General features: G+C 38.1%; 1 protein-coding gene across 1 annotated transcript in view; it reads right to left on the reverse strand.

Moving 5' to 3' along the window:
- Nucleotides 1-597: 597 nt before the first annotated feature.
- The window catches only part of Atad2 (ATPase family AAA domain containing 2), a 47,390-nt gene continuing 26,633 nt past the window's right edge, over nt 598-21,354 (reverse strand). Inside the window, exons 14-28 of the mRNA XM_028871889.2 lie at nt 20,853-21,012; nt 19,672-19,762; nt 18,005-18,319; nt 17,765-17,897; nt 16,650-16,836; nt 15,645-15,830; nt 11,492-11,627; nt 10,017-10,213; nt 9,206-9,365; nt 7,094-7,216; nt 6,849-6,992; nt 5,660-6,046; nt 3,902-4,035; nt 3,214-3,342; nt 598-2,108 (exon numbers count right to left, since the gene is read on the reverse strand). Of these exons, the coding sequence (XP_028727722.1) occupies nt 2,064-2,108; nt 3,214-3,342; nt 3,902-4,035; nt 5,660-6,046; nt 6,849-6,992; nt 7,094-7,216; nt 9,206-9,365; nt 10,017-10,213; nt 11,492-11,627; nt 15,645-15,830; nt 16,650-16,836; nt 17,765-17,897; nt 18,005-18,319; nt 19,672-19,762; nt 20,853-21,012 (2,527 nt within the window). The 3' untranslated portion in view covers nt 598-2,063. The remainder of the gene's footprint in view (nt 2,109-3,213; nt 3,343-3,901; nt 4,036-5,659; nt 6,047-6,848; nt 6,993-7,093; nt 7,217-9,205; nt 9,366-10,016; nt 10,214-11,491; nt 11,628-15,644; nt 15,831-16,649; nt 16,837-17,764; nt 17,898-18,004; nt 18,320-19,671; nt 19,763-20,852; nt 21,013-21,354) is intronic.

Genomic DNA, 21,354 nt, shown 5'->3' on the forward strand with positions numbered 1-21,354 from the left:
CAACCACATAAGCATCCCCATGGCAATGGTAATCAGACTGGTCTTAAACTACAGTTTAAGTGAACCTCTTGCCTCCACCTCCTGAGTGCCCAAGCCCACAGGCACTTGCCATTGCATCTAGCAGGCCAACAGCATTTTAATGTATACACTAGTATATGAAAGAACACCTGTATTTGTTTTACATTGAGTTCTTCCATCCATCCATCCATCCATCCATCCATCCATCCATCCATCCATCCATCCATCCATCCATCTGTTTGATGCCTATGCAGCCTTTGTTGTCCCAAAATACTGAAGACCAGGTTGGCCTTGAACATGAGGCAATCTTCCTGCCTTAAGAGCTGGGATTATATAAGGAAGAACGATGATGCTTCGCTGTCCTATCTTTATTCAGTTTTTAAAAACTGAAGAAGGGGCAGTAAGATGGCCCAGTAGATAGAGGCACTTACCATAAAGTCAAATAACCTAGTTTGATCCCTAGAATTCATGTAAAGGTGGAAGGAAAGACTCCACAGAATTGTCCTCTGACCTCCACACGTGTGTTATGATGAATACACACTCACACAATGTTTTTCTAAAGTAAGAACTAAAAACAAATTAAGTTTTCAACTTTAAAATTTATTATACAAGATGCACAATGAAAGGATACATCTGAAATAAATTATAATAAACTTCAATAAAAACTGTTAAGCATAACCCTTTTTGTTTATTTATTTATTTACTTGTTTTCAGATAGTCTCAAGTAGCCAGCCTGGCCTCAAACTTACTATGTAGCTAATGGATGACCCTGAACTCCTGATCTTCCTGTCTCTGCCTCCAGGGCTGAGATCACAGATGTACACAATCACGCTCAACTTAGACAATATTATCTTTAGCAATATGGACATGTTCAAATGTTATTGGTGTTTGGCATTTTTAATAGGTATATAAGGCAGCATCTACTAATTAAAGTATCCAAATTACTGAATCTTAAAATCTTTTAAATATACATATTAATACAACTATACTAAAATCTAAAAACTCTTGAGCTAGGCATGTGCTTAGTGTACACTGGGCCCGGGGTTCCATCCTTACCATTACCTCACCAACAACCATAGCCTCTCTCTCTTTAGTTACCATTTTCTATTCCTCTCAAACAAGCTTTCCAACAGATGCTGTTCTGCAAGCAAAGGTTTTCATGTCCTACCAAATGTGAGTGAACAGAAGCAAATGGTTTCAACTTTAAGAAAGAAATGTATTTTTGGTATCAGTAATACAAAATTTACATTATAGTCATATATGCATATAAAAGTATTTATAGAATATAACCTAAATACAATGGTAGAAAGATCAAGAGTTGTCAAATACAAAAACTAGTCACTAATCCATTTGTTTTGCATGTAATTACAAAGTAAACAGTAAGTTTTAAATCTTTATTAACCCAAATTAGAATTATAAAAATCTGAAAATATTAATTTTTATATTCAGTACAGAACTGTATTTGAGGCCCCCTTGCAGATCACAATTTGAATTTTGGCAGATGAGAGAAAGGCATTAAAGGGAAACAAAGACAGAGATGGCAAAACTACAACAGATATAATTCTGGTCTGACACAGCAATCTACTAGGAACGGTCCAGTTAAAAGTGCTTCAGCTAACAACAACAAGTCCAATGCTGCTAAATTATTACTAAATGCCACAAAACATTAATTACCAAAATAGCTTAAGATCTGGCCAAACTTGAAACAATATTACTATTGTTACAGTGTTTTGCTCAAACAAACATCCAAGACTTATCAGTTATCTATAGGGACCAAGTAAAGACAAGTTGGCTCTCTTTATTTTTGAGAAAGGGTCTTACTATGTCACCAGATTGTGATTCCAGATGTGCATCACCATACCCACCTTAAAAATTTATCTTAGGGGTAAAAGTGGTACATGTACATAAATATCAGGAAATTTAAAATACTTTTACTATTTTAATCTTTTCTTGAGGATGCAAGATTTCATCTTGCATTAGTTATGTAGACAGATCTGAAGATAATTAAATAGGAATTGAATATAAAAATACTTGAAGCAATGGCATCATGATTTGGAACAACTGAAGTTTTCTACTGCTTGCTCCATTTTCTATGTAAAAGGCAGAAAAGAAAAGTAGTTAAGTTTCAATACTGAAAAAAGCTAAAAACATAATTTCATTTTTTAAAAAATAACCTTAAGAATATTAATTATTCATGTAAATATCTAGTAAGTTATTGGTACACATATAGACAATGTAAACAATAGTACTCTATACATAGCATGTACATATCCTAGTATACTAAATACACGCACCCCCTCCCCATATACTAGGTGGGTATATGGCAGGTTAACATTTTATAATTTATAGAAATGTAAAATGACTGGTAACATAAGTAGCCTCCAACATTTATTTTTAAAAATTAATATTCCTATACCTTCTATAAGGACCAAGTAAAGACAAGTTGGCTATTTTTGAGAAAGGGTCTTACTATGTCACCAGATTGTGATTCCAGATGTGCATTACCATACCCACCTTAAAAATTTATCTTAGGGGTAAAAGTCTATTTTAAAAGAAATTACTGCCAGGCAGTGGTGGTGCATGCCTTTAATTTTAGCACTCAGGAGGCAGATCTCAGCACTCGGGAGGCAGAGCTAGGTGGATCTGTGAGTTCGAGGCCAGCCTGGTCTACAGAGCAAGATCCAGGACAGGCACCAAAACTACATGGAGAAACCCTTTCTCAAAAAAAAGTTACATATCTACATTAAAATACACAAAATATTTTTCAGTTTTATTGATACTATGGAGCTATTGCTTATTATAAAGCCAACCTAGTGAAGTTCTAGACTTATGATACACGAAGCTTGTGAATCCATAATCTTCATTAAAAAAATGGTCTTTGAGACAGTTTTTTTTGTAGCCAAGCTGGCCTTGAACATGCTATAGAGCAGAAGATGATCCTTCTGTTTACACCCCAGATATTGGGATTACTAGTGTGTCACTGCACCTTGGTTGGTTTTTAAATTTCTATAAGTTAAAGGCTTCAGTCACTATATGGTGTTTAGTTAGCCAGGCATGGGGGTGCACACCTTTAATCCCAGCACTGGGGAGTCAAAAGTAGGTGGATCTTGAGTTTGAGTACCAGACAATTAGTGCTACATGGAGAGACCCTGTCTCAAAATAAACAACAAAAACAGTTTTAAGTCAAAACTTTACCTGGACAAGTGCCGTTTTGTCATAGTCCCTGCGATGCTCATAGATACACTGGCTGATTACTGCATACAAGTTTTCCAGTTGGACTATATTATACTCCTGACTTTTTTTAACAACAGTCCTCAAAAGATTCTAAAAGAAAACAAGGATTTAGATGTGCCAGATTAATTCCTTGCAACAAGATTTTTAATTCTGAATGCTTAGCGAACTGTTATAAAGGCAGCATGTGGGCAGACTAAGCCACTGCTGAGACATTTCCTTCATTCTGTGACACCAGCCTTGGCCCTGGGGAACTCGTATTATCCCCAAACTACAGCATAAGCTGCTCATTTCAACTATATGCACAAACTCCTCCAGACAAATAATAATAATAAAAAAAACTATTTATTTATGGTATGCTATGTGCATGCCTACTGCCCAGAGGCCAGAAGAGGGCGCTGGATCCCAGGGGACTGAAGTTAAAGGCATTGGTTAAGCCACCATATGGGTGCTAGGGATTAAACCTAGGTCCTGAAGAGCAGCCAGAGCTCTTAAAACTCTGAGCCAGCTCTCCAGTTCAGAAGAGCTTTTTCTGAAGGACAAGGAAGCTACAAGGAATCTGTAAGTAGCTAATCTACTACTAGCCTGCAATCCAGCGTGTGAGGAAGAGAAAAATGCCTAGTGAAAGCATTATGATTTCAGCTTAACATACTTTTAACCGTTTATGGTCCACAACAAGTGAGGGTGTAGGCTGAGAGAGAATCGCCAGAGCCTTCTCCACGCTGATGAGCTGCTGCTGTTCCACCTGGGAACGTCTAGCTCGAGTCATTCGCAGAATACACATTTCTAAAGTGAAAAATCAAACAATTATTATTTGGTTCACAACCATAACGCCTAGGGCAAATAATAACTACATTAATAACAGAATTGTGGAGGCTCACAAAAGTTTCCTAGTGAGATCTGAGCTTGCTTTACCCAGCAGGGCTGCATTAGAAGACTGCTTGACCAAGTGCATGGTTTCCAGGTGATTGAAGGGTCTACACTAGGCTGAGCTGGGGGAGGTCTTTTGCTCCACCCTTGGCATCCTGTAAATAGTCCTTTAAAAGAGACAGAGGGGTGGGTGGATAGGGATCCAGGCCCTCCTGCGGTTATCTAGTGTTTCTATCTATTTCTCCCCCTCTATCCTGATATCTGAATCTCTTATCCCTCACTCCTCAAGAGTATCCTTGGGTAAAATGTGGGAGTCAGTCTCCCACCTGCCTCCCACATGTACTTAGGACACAAGCACTGATTCTGGGTTAATCTTTTTGTTGTAAGATTATGACATGCCGAACTGTGGGTCAATAGCTGTGGAGTCCCCATGGTACTGGACTAGGCCCTCTGGATAGGCAAGATAGTTGTTTAGCTTGACCTGTTTAGGGGAACCCCAGGCAGTGGTATCAGGACCAGTCCCTGGTGCAGAGCTGGCTTTTAGGAGCCCCGTGCTTATGGTGGGGCACCTTGCACAGCCTTGGTGTGGGGCTTGGACCTGCCTCAACTGAATGTACCAGGCTCTGTTGACTCCCCATGGGAGACCTTGCCTTGGAGGAGGTGGGAATGGGTAGGGTTGGGGAGGGGGGGGGGGCGGGAGGAGGGAGGTGAGGGGAATCTGTGGTTGGTATATAAAATGAATAGAAAAATCTCTTAATAATAATTAAAAAGAAAAAGAAAAGATTATGACATGCCATTTACATTAAAAAAAAAAAAAAAAAAAAACCAAACAGCATATAGGTATAAGAAATATTTAGCTGGGCGTGGTAGTGCCTGCCTTTAATCCCAGTACTCAGGAGGCAGAAGCAGATGATCTTTGAAACCATTCTGGTCTACAAAATAAGTTCTAAGCAAGCTACTTAGTAAAACTTTGTCTTAAAGCAAACAAATAAATCCCGCCAGAACCAAAACAATATAAGAAGTATTCTTCAAATTGAATATTCAGGGCATTCTGCAACAAGTACCTTGAAACGCGTTGGATGGCATCACTCTCTCTCAACAATTAACAGGATACTGATTACTAAAGAAGTTAATATTAAGCTGGGCACTGGTGGTATAATCTCTTATTTGAGCAATTTTTTTTTAGGACCTTGAGCACCGAGTTGACTCATTTAGTATTCCTTTTGTAGCATAATGCTGGGAAGAAACAGTGTATGCATCTTTGGTTCCCTCTTTCCTCATCCCCTCCCTTTATGCACGGCTTCTCTTCTCTTGTGCAGTAGTTTGCTCTAACACTGTGGTTGCACTCAATTTCATGAAATTTTTTGAGATTTTATTTGTATTATATGTATACATGGGTGTTTTGGTTTACTAGCTGAAAGGGTAAGTAAGTTAATGCTATTTTTCTACTTAGGTAACATTTGTCCTTTTGAAAGACATCAAAAAACAATGAATTGGTATGTATGGCTTGTTTAGGAATTGAGTTTTAAGTGAGACTTACCTTTTGATTCATTTTCATCAGCAATGTCTACAACCTGAAAGCTAGAATCATCTCCATTGCAACCAACTCTTTCTTTTCTCAATTCTGTACACTCTGTAGTGTGATTAGATTCTTCATGTTCATTCTCAGTATTAGAGGTACTTGAGTTATGTTTCAAGTCCACGTTGCTTTCAGAGGCATGTTGCTTCTCCTTTTCTTCCATGGAAGACTCTCCTATATTTCCAAGCTCAGTGGGTTCTGCACTTGTATGTTGACTTTCCTCTGTATCACTGATTTGATTATTCATAGCAGTTTGGCTATTGTCTTTTGCTTGTGAAAGTTTCCTTCGCTTTATTCTGTTACCTACATGCCACTTTGACTTATTACGAACTTTCCTCTTCAACTGAGCTTTAAGGAATGTAACAAAAGAAAAAAAGATAAAGAACATCTAACAATTTTCTAAATTTTAAGGAAGAGTTTAAAAAGAGAAAAAAAAATCAAGAACCACAGTACTTTCATATGGTTGGAATACAGACAAAGTAAAGTACCGTGACAAGATAGAGAAGTGGCCTGGTGGCAGGGGCACATGCCTTTAATCCCAGGAGAGGCAGTGTGAGTTCAAGACCAGCCAGGGACACACAGAGAAATCCTAAAACCAAAACCAAACCAACAACATAACAGCTGAGCAGCAATATGTGATATAAACTGAATACCTGAGAGGCAACACTTAAAATAACCTACACTCACACTGCTAAGACATACCGTCCACATTCGTAAGCATGTTATGCATACTAATTCATTGGAATTTCACTTCTGTACAAAGAATTTCACTATTCTGTCTAAGGTGACACAGTAAAACCATGCTTCATTTGTCTTGGGAAGAAACTCAGCAGAAGTTACAATGGGAGAATACAGGGTAAACCTGAAAGACTACTACAGAAACAGACTTAATAGGCCTCGGAAGATAGCTGAGTGTTTGGGTGGTAAGAGCAGAACTTCAGCACAACGCCAAGGCTTTGTAGCTGAGCAACTCTCTGTATTTGCCAAAATGTATATGGAAAAGAGAAGGATCTGGTTATTTTACAGTTTAGTTGCTTGATATCAGCGAAATAGATGTAATTTACTGCATTAATAAAGCAAAGTGCAAGACAAAGGACACGGGGAGTGGATGGAAGAACTTCACAAATGAAGATTACTCAAGAGTCCTTACCAGGAGTGCTGCAAGCCACAGGAGTACAAGGTGCCTTTAGCTTTTCATTCTGCTCTTGATCCGACCTTTTCTCACCAGCAGGAGTAGAGTTTTGCTTTGGCATGACGTGGTAATAAGATGGTGCATATTTGGAGGAGCTACAACCTTAGACAGGATTTGGAAATTATGTCCAGAACTCAAAATCATGCAAAGAATGAAAGGATTTATCCAAAGCATCATCTTCAGATGCTCAAGCATTTCCCTACCTCTTTTCTTCCTAGATTCCTGAATTTCTTCACAAAGCTGCTCAAAGTCTTCATCAAGCTCTTCTTTAATTATTGCATAGGCAGTGTCTCTTAAAGCACAGGCTCTATGCCTAATAAGACGATCTGAGAAATTAGGAAATATAATTCTTAGTATTTTTCCAAAAGTAGACTTAATACTTTGGGTAAAGATAGTAATCATTACAATTCCTTAACTTCATACAACGAATACTAGAACTTTTATATTCTGGTTTGGGTGATAACTTAAAGATTTGGATATCTGATTCAATATAGCAGACAACACCCAAAACATTTTATTGCTGTGCTCTATTAAGATTCCACACCCCTAATCCCAGCACTCAGGAGGCAGAGGCAGGTGGATTTCTGTGAGTTCGAGGCCAGCCTGGGCTATAGAGTGAGTTCCAGGAAAGGCTCCAAAGCTACGAAGAAACCCTGTCTCAAAAAACCAAAACCAAACTAAACCAAACCGGAAAAAAAAAAAAAAGATTCCCCCATAATATATCAGAAAAAGGGAGAGGGATATATAGTTCAGTGTGCTTTCAATTATTTTAAGGAACTCTTCAAATATACTTTTAATGCCAGCATAGGAGACTGAAAAGGTGAAGCAGGTCACTCTTAACTGCAGCCAGGTCAAGTTAACCTGAGCTACACCATATTAATATTAACATGGGACTAGCATTCTTTAATCCCAACCCTGGGAAAGCAGAGGTAGGCAGATCTCTGAGTTTTAGGCCAACAAGGGCTACACTGTTAGACCCTGTAACAAACTACCCCCAAAAAGAACAAAAGAAACTTTTTATAGTTACCTACATAAAGCATTCTAATTTGTAAGTATCACCTTTTAGAGGTCTAATGATAGTCCAATTAACTCTCTCTATATAGGGACTTATGTACGTATACACACACACACACACACACACACACACACATCTTTGGACACACACTTTTAATATTACTATTACTATTAGGCAAGCATTATACTCTATTATTTATGTAATATAAATGTATCCAAGCATAATAGCACATGCCTGTTATCCCAGAACTTGAGAGGCAGAGACAGGATTACCCTAACTTTGAGGCCAGTCAGGGCTATCCCAAAACAGCAAAAAAGGTATGTTTTAACTAAAAGAACATTTTGAGAGGCTTGAGAGATGGCTCAGTTAAGAGCACTGACTGCTCTTCTAAAGGACCCAGGTTCAATTCCCAGAACCTACATGGCAGTTCACAACTGTCTGTAACTCCAGTTCCAGGGGATTAGACACCCTCATACAGATATACATGTAGGCAAAACACCAATGCACATAAAATAAGGGTAAATAAATCATTAAAAGAAAACTAAAAAAAAAAAAAAAAAAAAAAAAAGCTTTTAAATCTTAAAAAGGAATACTTTGAAATCCATTCTATTAGTGTTTATCTTTCCACTTTCAGAAAGCATAAACAAGCTATTTTGTCTCATTAGAGTAGTGGTTCTCAATCTGGTGGGTCACAACCTCCCCCCCTCCAACCCACAGGGGGTTGCATATCAGATATCCTGCATATCAAATATTTACATTACAACTCATAACAATAGCAAAATTACAGTTATGAAGCAGCCATGAAATAATTTTATGGTTAGGGTTCACAACATGAGGAACTGTATTAAAGGCTAAGAACCATTACATTAAAGGATATATTATGTGGTTAATATTTGGGGACTTCAGTGGAAAAAAAAAAAAAACAGGCATTCAAATTCTACCATTATCCTTTCCTGGCACTGTGACCCCAAGCAAAGTTTTTTTTTTTTGGTGGCTGCAGAGACAGCTGTGGGTGCTGGGAACCGAACTCTTATATTTTTGGTTGTGAGCCTAGCCTTTAACGGCTGAGCCATCTCTCCAGCCTGCAAGCAAAGCTTTAATCTTCCTAAACCATACCTTTCTCAGTTGTAGAATGGGATAAGGCTACTGTGAGAATTACATGGTATTTTTAAAATGTAAAATATTAATATAACACCTGACTTTAAAAACCAACCAACCAACCAACCAATCAACCATCAACTCTCATTAAATGTTAGTAGCCCCCACACCACCCCCTGAAAAGGAATTCACTAATGCTCACCTCCAGGATCTCTATCTGGATTGTATTCTAAAGCATTACTACAGATTAGATCAATATCCCTCAAATAGTCTTTCACAGTCAGATACTTATGTAAATCAATTTTACTGATTACAGATGAAAGGTCCATTGGTTGCTTTATTACAGTGACATAATCAGGCACCTAAAATTCAAGCAAATGACCAAATCACTTAGTACAGAGGAAATAGTATAAATAAGGGTACCATATTTATATGAATACTTTCATTCTATTTTAACCTATTTCTGCATTATATTTACTCCTATTCTTGGTCAGTTATATTCTCCACTAATATCCACCATTTCTTTCCTTATGCAACTGTCACCCATCCTTCAATGTTGACTTAGAAAGAACTCTGCAAACTATTGTGACACAAGCCTGTAATTCCAGCACTCAGGACACTAAAACAGGAGGATGTTGAGTTCCACAGTAGCCTAGACTACACGGCAAATTCCAGGCCAGCTTGGACTACAAAGTAAGTCCCTGTTTCAAAAACCAAAAAGCCTGACTCTAAGCTAAATTTTCATTCTATAAATAATGGTAATACCATGTGGAATTAAAACATTCTCAAATTCCTTTTGTCTAGCTGCATATAAAAGCTAACTGTTAATTCTCTGCAACAAAGGAAATATATTAGACAGTTCTTAAAGTCTATATATACTCAGGACATTAGTTCATATGTCCATATAGAGAAAACAAGTTCAGGACAGCAGGACACCTACATGAACTATTCAAACTTTCTGCTTTTCTATCATTACGGCTTAAACATATTTCATCCAAAGAGGAAACTAGTACCTCATCAGGGTCAACAGGCTTGGTAAAGACTCGGAATCGCTTATCAATAGCAAGCCTATGTGTGACATTTCTTAAGAAAATCCTGAGTTCTCTAAACGTGTCTTCTTCTTGTTCCTCCAGCTGTTTAACTTCTTCTGCTGTCAGCGGTCTTGGTTCGGGTGGTGGTGCCACTGGGAGCACCTCCAAGGCCTGCAGAACTTCACAAGGATGGAAGAGTTTAGTTAACAGCCTCCCAAAAATGGGGGGAAACAAGTGACTCAATGCAAACAGAACAAGGCCTGAGGGTTATTTTCCTTACAACTGATAGGAAACCAAACATTTAGAAAAATACTGCCACAATCTCTATCCCTACACGCACTCCAGAAAAATTTGCAAACTTGAAAATAAATTATTCCTAAAACAAGAATATTGTAACTACAAAGTCTTTAGTTTATGGACTAATGAAAAAATATGTGATGCTCCAAATATATCAAATTTTAATTTCTTTTAAGGAAGTAAGACAATGAATACACAGGATTAAAAGAAATAAGAAAGGGGACTGGAGGTAGCCCCATGACCTGAGTTCCAGGAGTGACCTATGCATGCACACACACAATAAACAAATAAAAAATAAATTAAGCCGGGCAGTGGTAGCCCATGCTTTAATCCTAACATTCAGGAGCAGAGGCAGGCAGATCTCCATGAGTTTGAGGCCAACCTGGTCTACAGAATGAGTTCTAGGACAGTCAAGGCCACACAGATAAAGGCTGTCTTGAGAAACCAAAAAAGAAAAGAGGAGGAGGAAGAGGAGAAATGAGGGGAGCCCTTTCTTAAGAGCTCAGCAGTTAAGAGCATCTGTCGATCCTGCAGAGGACCTGGGTTCACTGTCAGCACTGATATCCGTAACTCTAGTCCCAAGTTAAGTAGCTCTTTAAGCAGCAATGAGGGATAAAGATAGAAGCTTTACAAGAACCAGAAGTGAAACTGTGATGCTGTGTGTATTTTAAGGATAGTTTTTGTTTTGTTTTAACAGAGAGGTGGTGGTAGTACAGGGAAGAACACAGTACTAGAGGTGGAGAGGTGGCTCAGTGGTTAAGACCACATCCTGATCTCACAGGGGATCTGCACTCAGTTCCTAGAACTCAAATCAGGCAGCTCAAACTGCTTAAAACTCCAGCTCCAAGGGATTCAACCACCCTATTTTGGCCTTCACTGGCACCAGCTCTCATGTGTGTATACCTCCAGACAATTAAAAATAAATCTTTAAGAGAGAAAACATAGTTCCCAAAATGAGCCTGGAAGGGCAGGTTGGGGCTATTCTATGAAACATCTTATGTGCCTTAAGTTTTAGTCCATTTTACCAGGAAGAAATAGTAAACATGTCACCCTCATAACTGAGGGTTTGAGTTTGTGCTATCAGGTAGATGTCAATTATATTAGCTATTATTTAGTTCCATTTTCTTAAAAATTATTGTCTATTAGCTAAGATAACTAACCTGCTTTCTTTTTTGACACAGGAGGCTTTGCAGCTTGTTTTAAAATTAAGTCTTCAAAAAATTTGGTCCGTTCTTCTTTATCTGGCAACTGGACATTAAAAATTTCTCCATAATCATGGGTAAACAACTCTTGTACCTTAAAAAAAAGTAACACATACATAATATACATATATGCAAACACACAATGTACATTACTACACTTAATCCAACAGTATGTTAAACACATATTTCTAATAAAAAAATGAAATATAAGTCTTTTAAAGGAGACAGAGGCCCGAGAGATGGCTCAGTAGTTAAGAGCAATTGCAGCTCTTTCTGAGGACCCAGGTCTGATTCCCAGCATCACCATGGCAGCTCACAACCATCTGTACCTCCAGTTCCAAGGGACCCAATGCCCTCTCCTGGCCTCTTTAGGCACTGCACACATGTGGCACACAAACATGCAAGCAGGCAGGACACCCATACATACAGAATTAAGTACGGATATACGTGTGCTAGATTGGTAACTAAACATCAGATCATCTTTAGAATTCAAGAATCCAACTAGAATATAGTAACTGTTGTTATAATTTATATAAATGGCTTACTGAGGTTACTCAATTAACTCTCACAACCTAAAGTAAGATGTTAAGACATGAAAAGGGAATCAATGTTCTAAAAGAATACTGACTCAAAAACAACTATTGCTGAAAAGTGGAGGAATGAAAAATGGTTCAACAATTGTGGGAAACAACATGGTTTTACAAAAAAATTACTATGTGATCAAACAATTCCACTTCTAGGTATACATTCAAAAGAAATGAAAGGGACAATGTAAAGATATCTATACACCAATAACTGATGGCATTATTCACAAAAGCCAATATTTGTAGACAATAGAAATGTCACTAGGTGTGGTGGTATGTGTCTTTGATCCTAGTACTCTGTGAATAGGACAGCTTGGTCTACATAGGAATTCCAGCCCAGCTAGGGCTGCCTAGTAAGAAAGCCAATGGTTCTAGAATTGTCCAAGAGTTCCTTCCAGTTCTTCTTGGCACTAATTCAGAGCACATCATTTCCATCTTTCAAATTCACGTACAAATTTAATTATTACCTTTATCAGCCTAATCCCACTGCAGTGTCATGTGGGGATTCATAAAATTTTCTATTTCACTGATGACATTATTTGCAGTCCATGATGAGTTATGAGAATCCAATAGTGTTCATCTATGACATAGCTATCCTACTTGTGAGCACTTTTCTTTTTTAGGTCATAGGGATTGAAGCCAGGGACTTGGGTATGTTGTATTCAAGTGCTCTATCACAGATAAGCCCAGCACTTACACCATCAAGGGTAAAAAATGAAACACTATTCTTATACACATTATGGTCTAATCATATGAATCAATGAACAAGAAAGTTCAAAGCTGAATGATTTATTTATACCCATACAAATTATTCATTTACAAATAAACAATTTTGCCAGGTGGTGGCATCACATGCCTTCAATTCCAGCACCCAGAAGACAGGTGGTCTCTTAAGTTCCAGGTCAGCCTGATCTACAGAGCAAGTACCAGAACAGCCAGGGCTACACAGAGAAACCTTGCCTTGAAAAAAAAACAAAAAACAGAAAAAAACAAAAAACAGTTCCTCATTCTGTGCCACACCCTTACAAAATGTACTGAAATATATTTCACTGAATTTACGACACAAAAATGGGAGTTTGAACAGAAGTACCCTCTATGAATGAACAATAATACTGCTCCCAGAAGATAAAGCAGTAAAATGAAAATCTCAGTGCCAGACACACAATATCTCCCTACAAATTATTTATTGGTCAGGGAGGCCTCAAAGGAACAAAAACAAACAAAACCCCACAAACCGTGGCCATTGCTCTTGGTTTGGTTTGTGTACCATAACTAGATGATAAGACTCTACTGCTGAAGACATCACTCAATTAAGTAAACATAAGACATCAATGTCAAAAGACAACAACCTGAACACTCTTAGGAAACTCTACTTACTGGCTATCTTACATAGTGCCAGAAGGTGCTATACAGGCAGCTAAGGGAGAAAACCATAAATAGTCTTCTTATCCAGCACTGGACCAACTACAACACTGACCTGATAGCAAGATGTACCCACTGACACAATAGTGACATGATGGTTATGGGGTTAACCCAGTAATATCTGAGTGGATAGAAGATCTGCTCTACAGAAGAGATTTAGTGTCTGGTATTGTAAACCTGATCAAAAGCCTAGAATTGAAAAGATCATAGGCCTTAGTGGGGAACTTACTATTGTTTTGCTAAACAGCTATGTTGTCAAACTGCATTCTAAACATTCATGTCTATACCTATAGATTTATACAGCTCTCAACTTCAGTCAGAGAAGCTTTATACGGTGGGTAGATCTTAATGCACAGATTCATACCTAGTCCAAGTGCTGACTGTAAGCAACTGAGTATTCAGCTACAGATGGGTCATCATTCAATGCTCAGGGAACCGGAAAGAAGAGGAAGTGCAAAGAGCCTGCATATGGGGAGAACTATGAAATGCTATTTTGGGGCATGATATAGCAGTTGCACACAACAACTCAAATAGATGTGGTCACCTGCTCATCGAGCAAGAATGAGGGAGGTACCTCTGAGGCTCTCCCTATTGGATAAACTATTAGCACTGGATGGCTGTTGAGGGTCATCTTCTTTTGAGAAGGCCAGTGGAAGGCTGCTCATGCCTTAGTGGATGGTCACACATCCACGTATACATGAACATCAATAATTAGGCTTAGAGGGTCAAGTCATGAAATTGAGAAGTAGATGAGGTAGGTGGCAGGTAATAATAGGTGGATATCATCAATATACATTGCATAAATGCATGAAACTTTCAAAGAATAAGAAATAGTTAAAAAAAACCCAAAAAAATTTTTGCTAGAACTATAGCTCAGTGGTAGAGTATGTGGTTAGCATGTACTAGGCACTCTTTGATGACTGGCACTCCCTCCCCCCAAGGGAAAAAAAACAAAACAACAACAACAAAAACAAACCCCAAATTCATACTTGTTGCCAAAAGTGTAATTTCATTAACTTCAATGCTTCTCACCAAGAGACAGAAACAGGCAGATTTCTGAGTTCAAAACCAGCCTGGTCTACAGTTCTAAGACAGCCAGAACTACAAAGGGAGACACTGTCTCCAAAAAAAAAAAAAAAGAGAGAGAGAGAGAGAGAGAGAGAGAGAGAAACAGAAAAAAAAAAAAAAAAACCAACCAAAATAGTTAACCTATCACCAGGGATTGAACTTATAACTCATTACAAGATAACAAACAAGAACATGCAACTCATAAAGGAAGATTAGTTAAATACTGATTAATTCAGAAGACACATTGAAGGCCAGTGGTGGTGGCACATGCCTTTAATCTCAACACTTGGAAGGCAGAGGCATGTGGATCTCTGTGAGTTCCAAGCCAGCCAGGGTTATACAAAATAACCATCTTGAAAAACAATAACAAAAAAAGAAGACACAGAGGGGCTGGAGAGATGACTCAGAGGTTAAGAGCACTGGCTGCTCTTCCAGAGGTCCTAAGTTCAATTCTCAGCAACCACATGGTGGCTCACAACCATCTATAATGAGATCTGGTGCCCTCTTCTGGCAAACAGGCATATTGTATACATAATAAATAAATCTTAAAAAAAAAAAAAAAGACACGGGGGGGCGGGGGTAGGGGGGTGCTGGAGAAATGGCTCAGTGGTTAAGAACACTGGCTGCTCTTCCAGAGGTCCTAAGTTCAATTCCCAGCAACCACATGGTGGGTCACAACCATCTGTAATGAGATCTGTTGCCCGCTTCTGGTTTGCAGGAATAATTGCAAACAGAACACTGTATACATAATAAATAAATAAATCTTAAAAAGAAAAGAAAAGAAAAAGCACGTTGGAATGTAAATATAGCAAAACAGTTTGTCATATAACACTATTTCTGTAACAGAAAAAATATGTATCTCCTTACCAGACATGTTCATTCTTAACAGTGAGCACACAACACAAACAGCTAACAATGGTGTGTCTGATAAGACTATTTCTTATGTTTCATTTACTTCAGTAGCACTAGAAATTTTACAGTGTTTTTATTTTGGCATAAGAAAACTTAAAGAATAGCAAATCCCCCCCATAAATTACCTCTTCAGGCAAAGCAGAATATGGTTTGTCAGAAGTGGCAAGTAGTAAAACTGGAGCAAATGAAGGTATATTCTGTAATAATGTCATAAATGTGGCTTTGAGTGTTGGTCCAACTATTTCCCACCACAAGTGGATATGTGGGACATAGACTATGCTGGGTGCTGTTCTCTTAGCTTCACGAATCGTCTAATAAAACAAAAAATACTTGGTTTTAAAGTCAGCATATTAGTAATACTAGTACCCAAACAACTTCCCAGAATTTTCACATAAAACCTTCAAATTTTTCGAATGCTTCTTTCGAAAAAACTCTCACAACTCTTTAAAAATGTTTAATAAGAGGTCATTTAGGGAAAAACAATTTATTCAAGCACCTAGGAAACAGGCCAAGAAAACTACAAGACTATTCTGCTGTATAACCAAGGTTAAACAAGTATACAAATATAAAATAGTTTTAAATTCACCAATTAAATCAAACATATCAACAACAGAAACACTTGATAAACAAATAGAATATTTGTGGACTGACTAAGGAACAGTCATTGTCGTAAGAACTTCAATTCTCATCGGGCGGTGGTGGCGCACGCCTTTAATCCCAGCACTCGGGAGGCAGAGCCAGGCGGATCTCTGTGAGTTCGAGGCCAGCCTGGACTACCAAGTGAGCTCCAGGAAAGGCGCAAAGCTACACAGAGAAACCCTGTCTCGAAAAACCAAAAAAACAAAACAAAACAAAACAAAACAAAAAAAAAACTTCAATTCTCACAACAGCCAAATTATATCACACCTTGCAAACAGGAAAAAATGAAGTAGAGAAATCTAATAACTCACCCAAGGATGTGAGAAATAAAATATATACTATTTAATAACTAACCAATTATACAGCTCTATTTTGTAAGCTTTAAGTCAGTTTTTTTTTTTTTTTTTAAGTTGAAGTTCAAAACCAGAGTCAACTCTGAACTTTATCTCTGAATGACTGCTTTATAACTTGTTGGCTGGAAAACAACTTACCTGGGAACATGTCTCTTCAGGAGATGTAGTACTGATGCCAAAAAGAACAGGAATGTCTAATGTATATACAGTAAATTTTTCCAAAGCATGGATGACAGCTGGTGCCAAGTGAGAACTCTGTCCAAATCCTGGTTCTCCCACTATTAATAATCTTGGTCGAAAAGACATAGGTTGGTAACAGGCATTTCTGAAAAAAATTAATAAGCTGTATTTTGGGGAAAAATGTAAATGTTTCCCTTAAATTACAAGTCTTCAGAAGTCTTGCTCATTTGGCTAGCTGATTATAACATGGCTGGGTTTCTCACAATGACTGTGCCAAATTTAAGAATACTTTTACATCATGACAGCTACAACACATTTTGAATTTTCTTCTTTTTTAAGACAGGGTTTCACTATATAGCTCTAGCTGTCTTAGAACTCGATAATACAGATGAAGCTGGACTCAAACTATTAAGAAATCCATCTAACCCTGTCTCCCAAGCGTGGGATTAAAGGTGTATGCCAACACACCTAGTCAAAATTTGTTATTTAAAAAAATTTATGTGCATGAGTACTGAATGCATGTTTGCACCACTTGGATACAGTGGAGGCCAGAAGATGTTGTGTCCCCTGGAACTGGAATTACAGATGGTTATGAGCTGCTATGTGAGTGCTGGGAATTGAACCTAGGTCCTCTGGAAGGGCAGCCAGTGCTCTTAACTGCTTAGCCATCTCTTCATCATCTATCAAATTTTGATATTCTTTAATGTGTGCACATGCGTGGTGCAGGCTAGAGGACACCCTCAGGTGCCATCCTCAGGAACACTAACTACCTCCAGTGAGACTGAGTCTCTCTCTTACTGGTTTGGAGTTCAGCAATTAGGTTAACCTAGGTGGCTAGTGAGTCCCAGGGATCCTGGCTCCCCAGTACTGGAATTACAAGGACACACCACCATTCTCTACAGTAGGTTTTCATGTTCAAAATGCAAGCACTTAACCAACTGAACCCTCTTGCTAGCTCTGATTTTAACTTAAATAAAAAGCTGATTGGCTAGCATTTTTTACCTTGTCAAACAAATTTCACTTATTTTTATGAAATTTACATACCAAAACATTCATTTGCAGAGAGAACATACCTATTTAAATGAAGAAAATTTAAATTTTCTTTTGCCTGATTAAAGGGTTTTTGAGAAAGTCCATTTTCATACACCGATGGTATATCATCATCACTGTATGCCAAATCACTTTCTAGCAAAGGGCAAGAAACATCTACAAAATAATAATAATAATAATAATAATAATAATAATAATAATGTCCATTAGTAATATTTCTTTGTCATACTTTCTTTCTTTCAATGGTCAATCAAGTTTTATACCTGAATTTAAAGGTTTGCTGGTTCCAACTTCTACATGTGGAAATACTTTCTGTAAGGCTTCTAAGATCATATGAACAGTATTTTGCAGCAGTGGTTTCACAATGGCAGACAGTGCCTGTCCAGGTGATGTCACAGCTCTCTGGGAAGCTGGTATTATCTTCTGCATAGCAGTCTCAAAATCCTTAGCTGAGATATTAATTGAAGAGAGGTCCAACTGTAGCTTCTCACTGGTGGTATAGATCTGTGGGTACCGTCGACGCAGGGCACATAAAGCAGCTTCGGCACATATTGACTTAATATCTGCACCACAGTATCCTATCCCAATCAACCAAGCAGGGGGAAAAAAAGCAAAACTCTCAAGAAAAATTTAAAAATTAAGTCTTATATTAGTAAAATATTTACAAGGAACTAAAATTTCTATAAAGTGAACTTAAATGGCTTCACCATATTAGTAACTTGTGAATGAAACATGCAAGCACTAAGTATGGGATAAAGGTTAAAAGCAAGAATTCTGTTGTTTTTCTTTGTTTGTTTTGAGACAGGATCTCACTGTAGTTCTGGTTGGTCTGAACTCTCCATGTAGGACCAAGCTGGCCTCAAACTCACAGAGATCTACCTGCCTTTGCATCGGGAATGATGGGATTAAAGATGTGTGCCACCACATCTGGCCAAAATCAGAGGAAGCTCAGATTCTAGTTTGTCATTTACTGTGTGATCTTTCAAGACTCACTTATGCTCTGCAGGGGATTCTTCACCTGTCAAATAACAATACTGTCTAATTCACAGGGCTGTCACTATTTTCATGTCTAATTTGCTTTCAAATTCCTTCAATGATCAATTGGTTCATTTTTAAAAAGATTTATTTTAATATATCTATTTAATTATGTGGAAGGTGTGTGCATTTATATGAGTGCAGATGCCCATGGAGGCCAGAAAGGGGTGTTATATTCCTTGGAGCTGGAGCTATAGAGTGAGCCACCTGACTAAGGTTCTGGAAATAAAACTAGAGACCTCTGAAAGAGCAGTATGTACTTGTACCAACTGAGCTATTTCTCTAGCCCTCAATTTTCTCATCTTTATATTTTAATTTTTTGAGACAAAGTACCATTACATACACATAGCTGACCTGACACTCACTATACTTAAGATGGCCTTAAACTCAAGCCAACCTTGCCTCAGTCTCCCAAGTGCTAGGGATACAGGGCTATGTTGCTACACTTGGACAACTATCTGTACTTTAATGTCTAGGATCTTGGAGGTTAACACATGCCACAAAGGAGATAAAAACAAATGAACCATGCTCTCTACAGATCAGCTTCCTTCCTTCCTTGCAGTCAAGGATGACCATAAACTTGCAGTATACCTTCATCTCCCACTGCTATCACTGCATGTGTGTGAACCAGCATCTAGCTAAACCTGTTGCTTTGTTGCGTGTGAATATGGATATGTAGAGGTCAGAGGATAACTTTGTGGAGCCAAGTTATTCTCTCCCATCTTCAGGTGTGCTCCAGGGACTGAACCCAGGTCACCAGGCTTGAGCTGCAAGCAACTTTATCCACTAGGCCATCTCACCAGCCTTTTAAATCTAAACTTTAAGGCAAGACCCAACTTGCTTCATCTTTGAAATGAACACAGCATTTTTCACCTGTGTTCAAAACAATATTTACCAACACAGTTTTCTGCTAGTTCTTCTAAGAATATGTCCAGTGGTTTTGGATTCCAATCTCTTGTATGAATCTTCAGAATCTCTTTTCGAGCCTGTGGGGGGAGTGGTGGTGGTGGAATAAAACCTTCAATTTTAATTTTTTACATCTATAATCAAGTTACTCCAATAAGAAATGCTTCAATTTAAATTACTTTTAATTATTTAAAATTTCAAAGTAACCAAAACTTAATATAAATAGAAGTATGAGGCCATGAAAACGAGGAGAAAGATGCACCTGTAGGCATTTAACAAAATTAAGCAGATTTCCATTTAATGTGCCCAAGTTATATTCATCACTTTAAGTAAATTTAAAAATTAAGAAGTATGTTCATCCTGGAGTACATTAAGAATTAAGAGTACTGACAGCTCTACTCAGTTTCATTGTTAATACATATTTTTTAATTTAATTATATCTGTGAGTAGGTATGTGCACCTGAGTATAGCTGCTTTTGGATTCAAGAAGAGGGTGTTGGATTCCCCAGCTGGAGTTACAGGTGGTCCCGAGCTACCTGATGTGGGTGCTGGGGACCTAACTTGGGTCCTCTGACAAAGATGTAAGTAAGCACTCTTAACCTTGAGCCATCCCTCCAGCCAGCTCTATTCATATTTTATTACATACTTCTCAAAAGCATTACATTAAGTGCCTTTAGCCTAACTGCAGTACAATGGTGTTCAGGAAGAAGACAAAGCTAACAGGCTGGCTAGGGACTCATTAAGCTACTGAAGTTTAACTGACAACATCAAGGATATACAATATCAATTTTATTATATTATAAAATTATTTATAACAATTTTAAGAGCAGTTGGGGAGGGAGACATGCTTAAATAGATTACCTCTATTGACTTATTTTGAACAATCGTGATACAAAAACTAAAGTCTTCAACTTCTTATTCTATCAGAACTTGTTATTGGGAGTGGAAAACAGCTCAGTGGATCAAGGCACTTGTAATCAAACTTGATGAGCTGAGTTCTACCCACCAGACCCACAAAGCACAGGGAGAAAACTGACTCTAAGTTGTTTTCTGACCTCTACACCTGCACTGTGGCACAAACACTCCCTGCCTATCCCCCTACCCCTGCCATATAAAGGGATGTAATTGTACAAAACTGTTAAAAATAAAAAGTATTTAAAATTTCCTTACATCTTTATCAGGTAGACTGAAAAGGAATTCTCTGTCAAATCGACCAGGCCTTCGTAAAGCAGGGTCTATGGAATCTAGTCTGTTCGTAGCACCAATGACCACAATTTCTCCTCTGCTGTCCAAACCATCCATAAGAGCTAACAGTGTTGAAACAATAGAACTAAACATAAAAATAAGAAAATAAATTAGTAGTACTATGAACAAAGAGTCTATCATCACTCAGTAATATTTTTTTGAAAAGGTTTAATGTATAAACGTGCAAATGAATTTTCTTATAGAACCTAGCTATTTTTCAATGGAAAAAGAATCAAAACACAGGGTGTGGAGGTCCACAAAGGTTTCCTAGTGAGATCTGAGCTTGCTTTACCCAGCAGAGCTGCACTAGAGGACTGCTTGACCATGTGTGGGTTACCAGGTATTCGGAAGGGGTCTGCACTTGGATGTGTGGTATGCTTTGATCTAGCAAGGAGAGGTCTTTTGCCCTGCCCCTTGGCGTTCCTTA

This window comes from Peromyscus leucopus, chromosome 20, assembly GCF_004664715.2.
Source record: "Peromyscus leucopus breed LL Stock chromosome 20, UCI_PerLeu_2.1, whole genome shotgun sequence".
NCBI classification, from domain to species: domain Eukaryota; kingdom Metazoa; phylum Chordata; class Mammalia; order Rodentia; family Cricetidae; genus Peromyscus; species Peromyscus leucopus.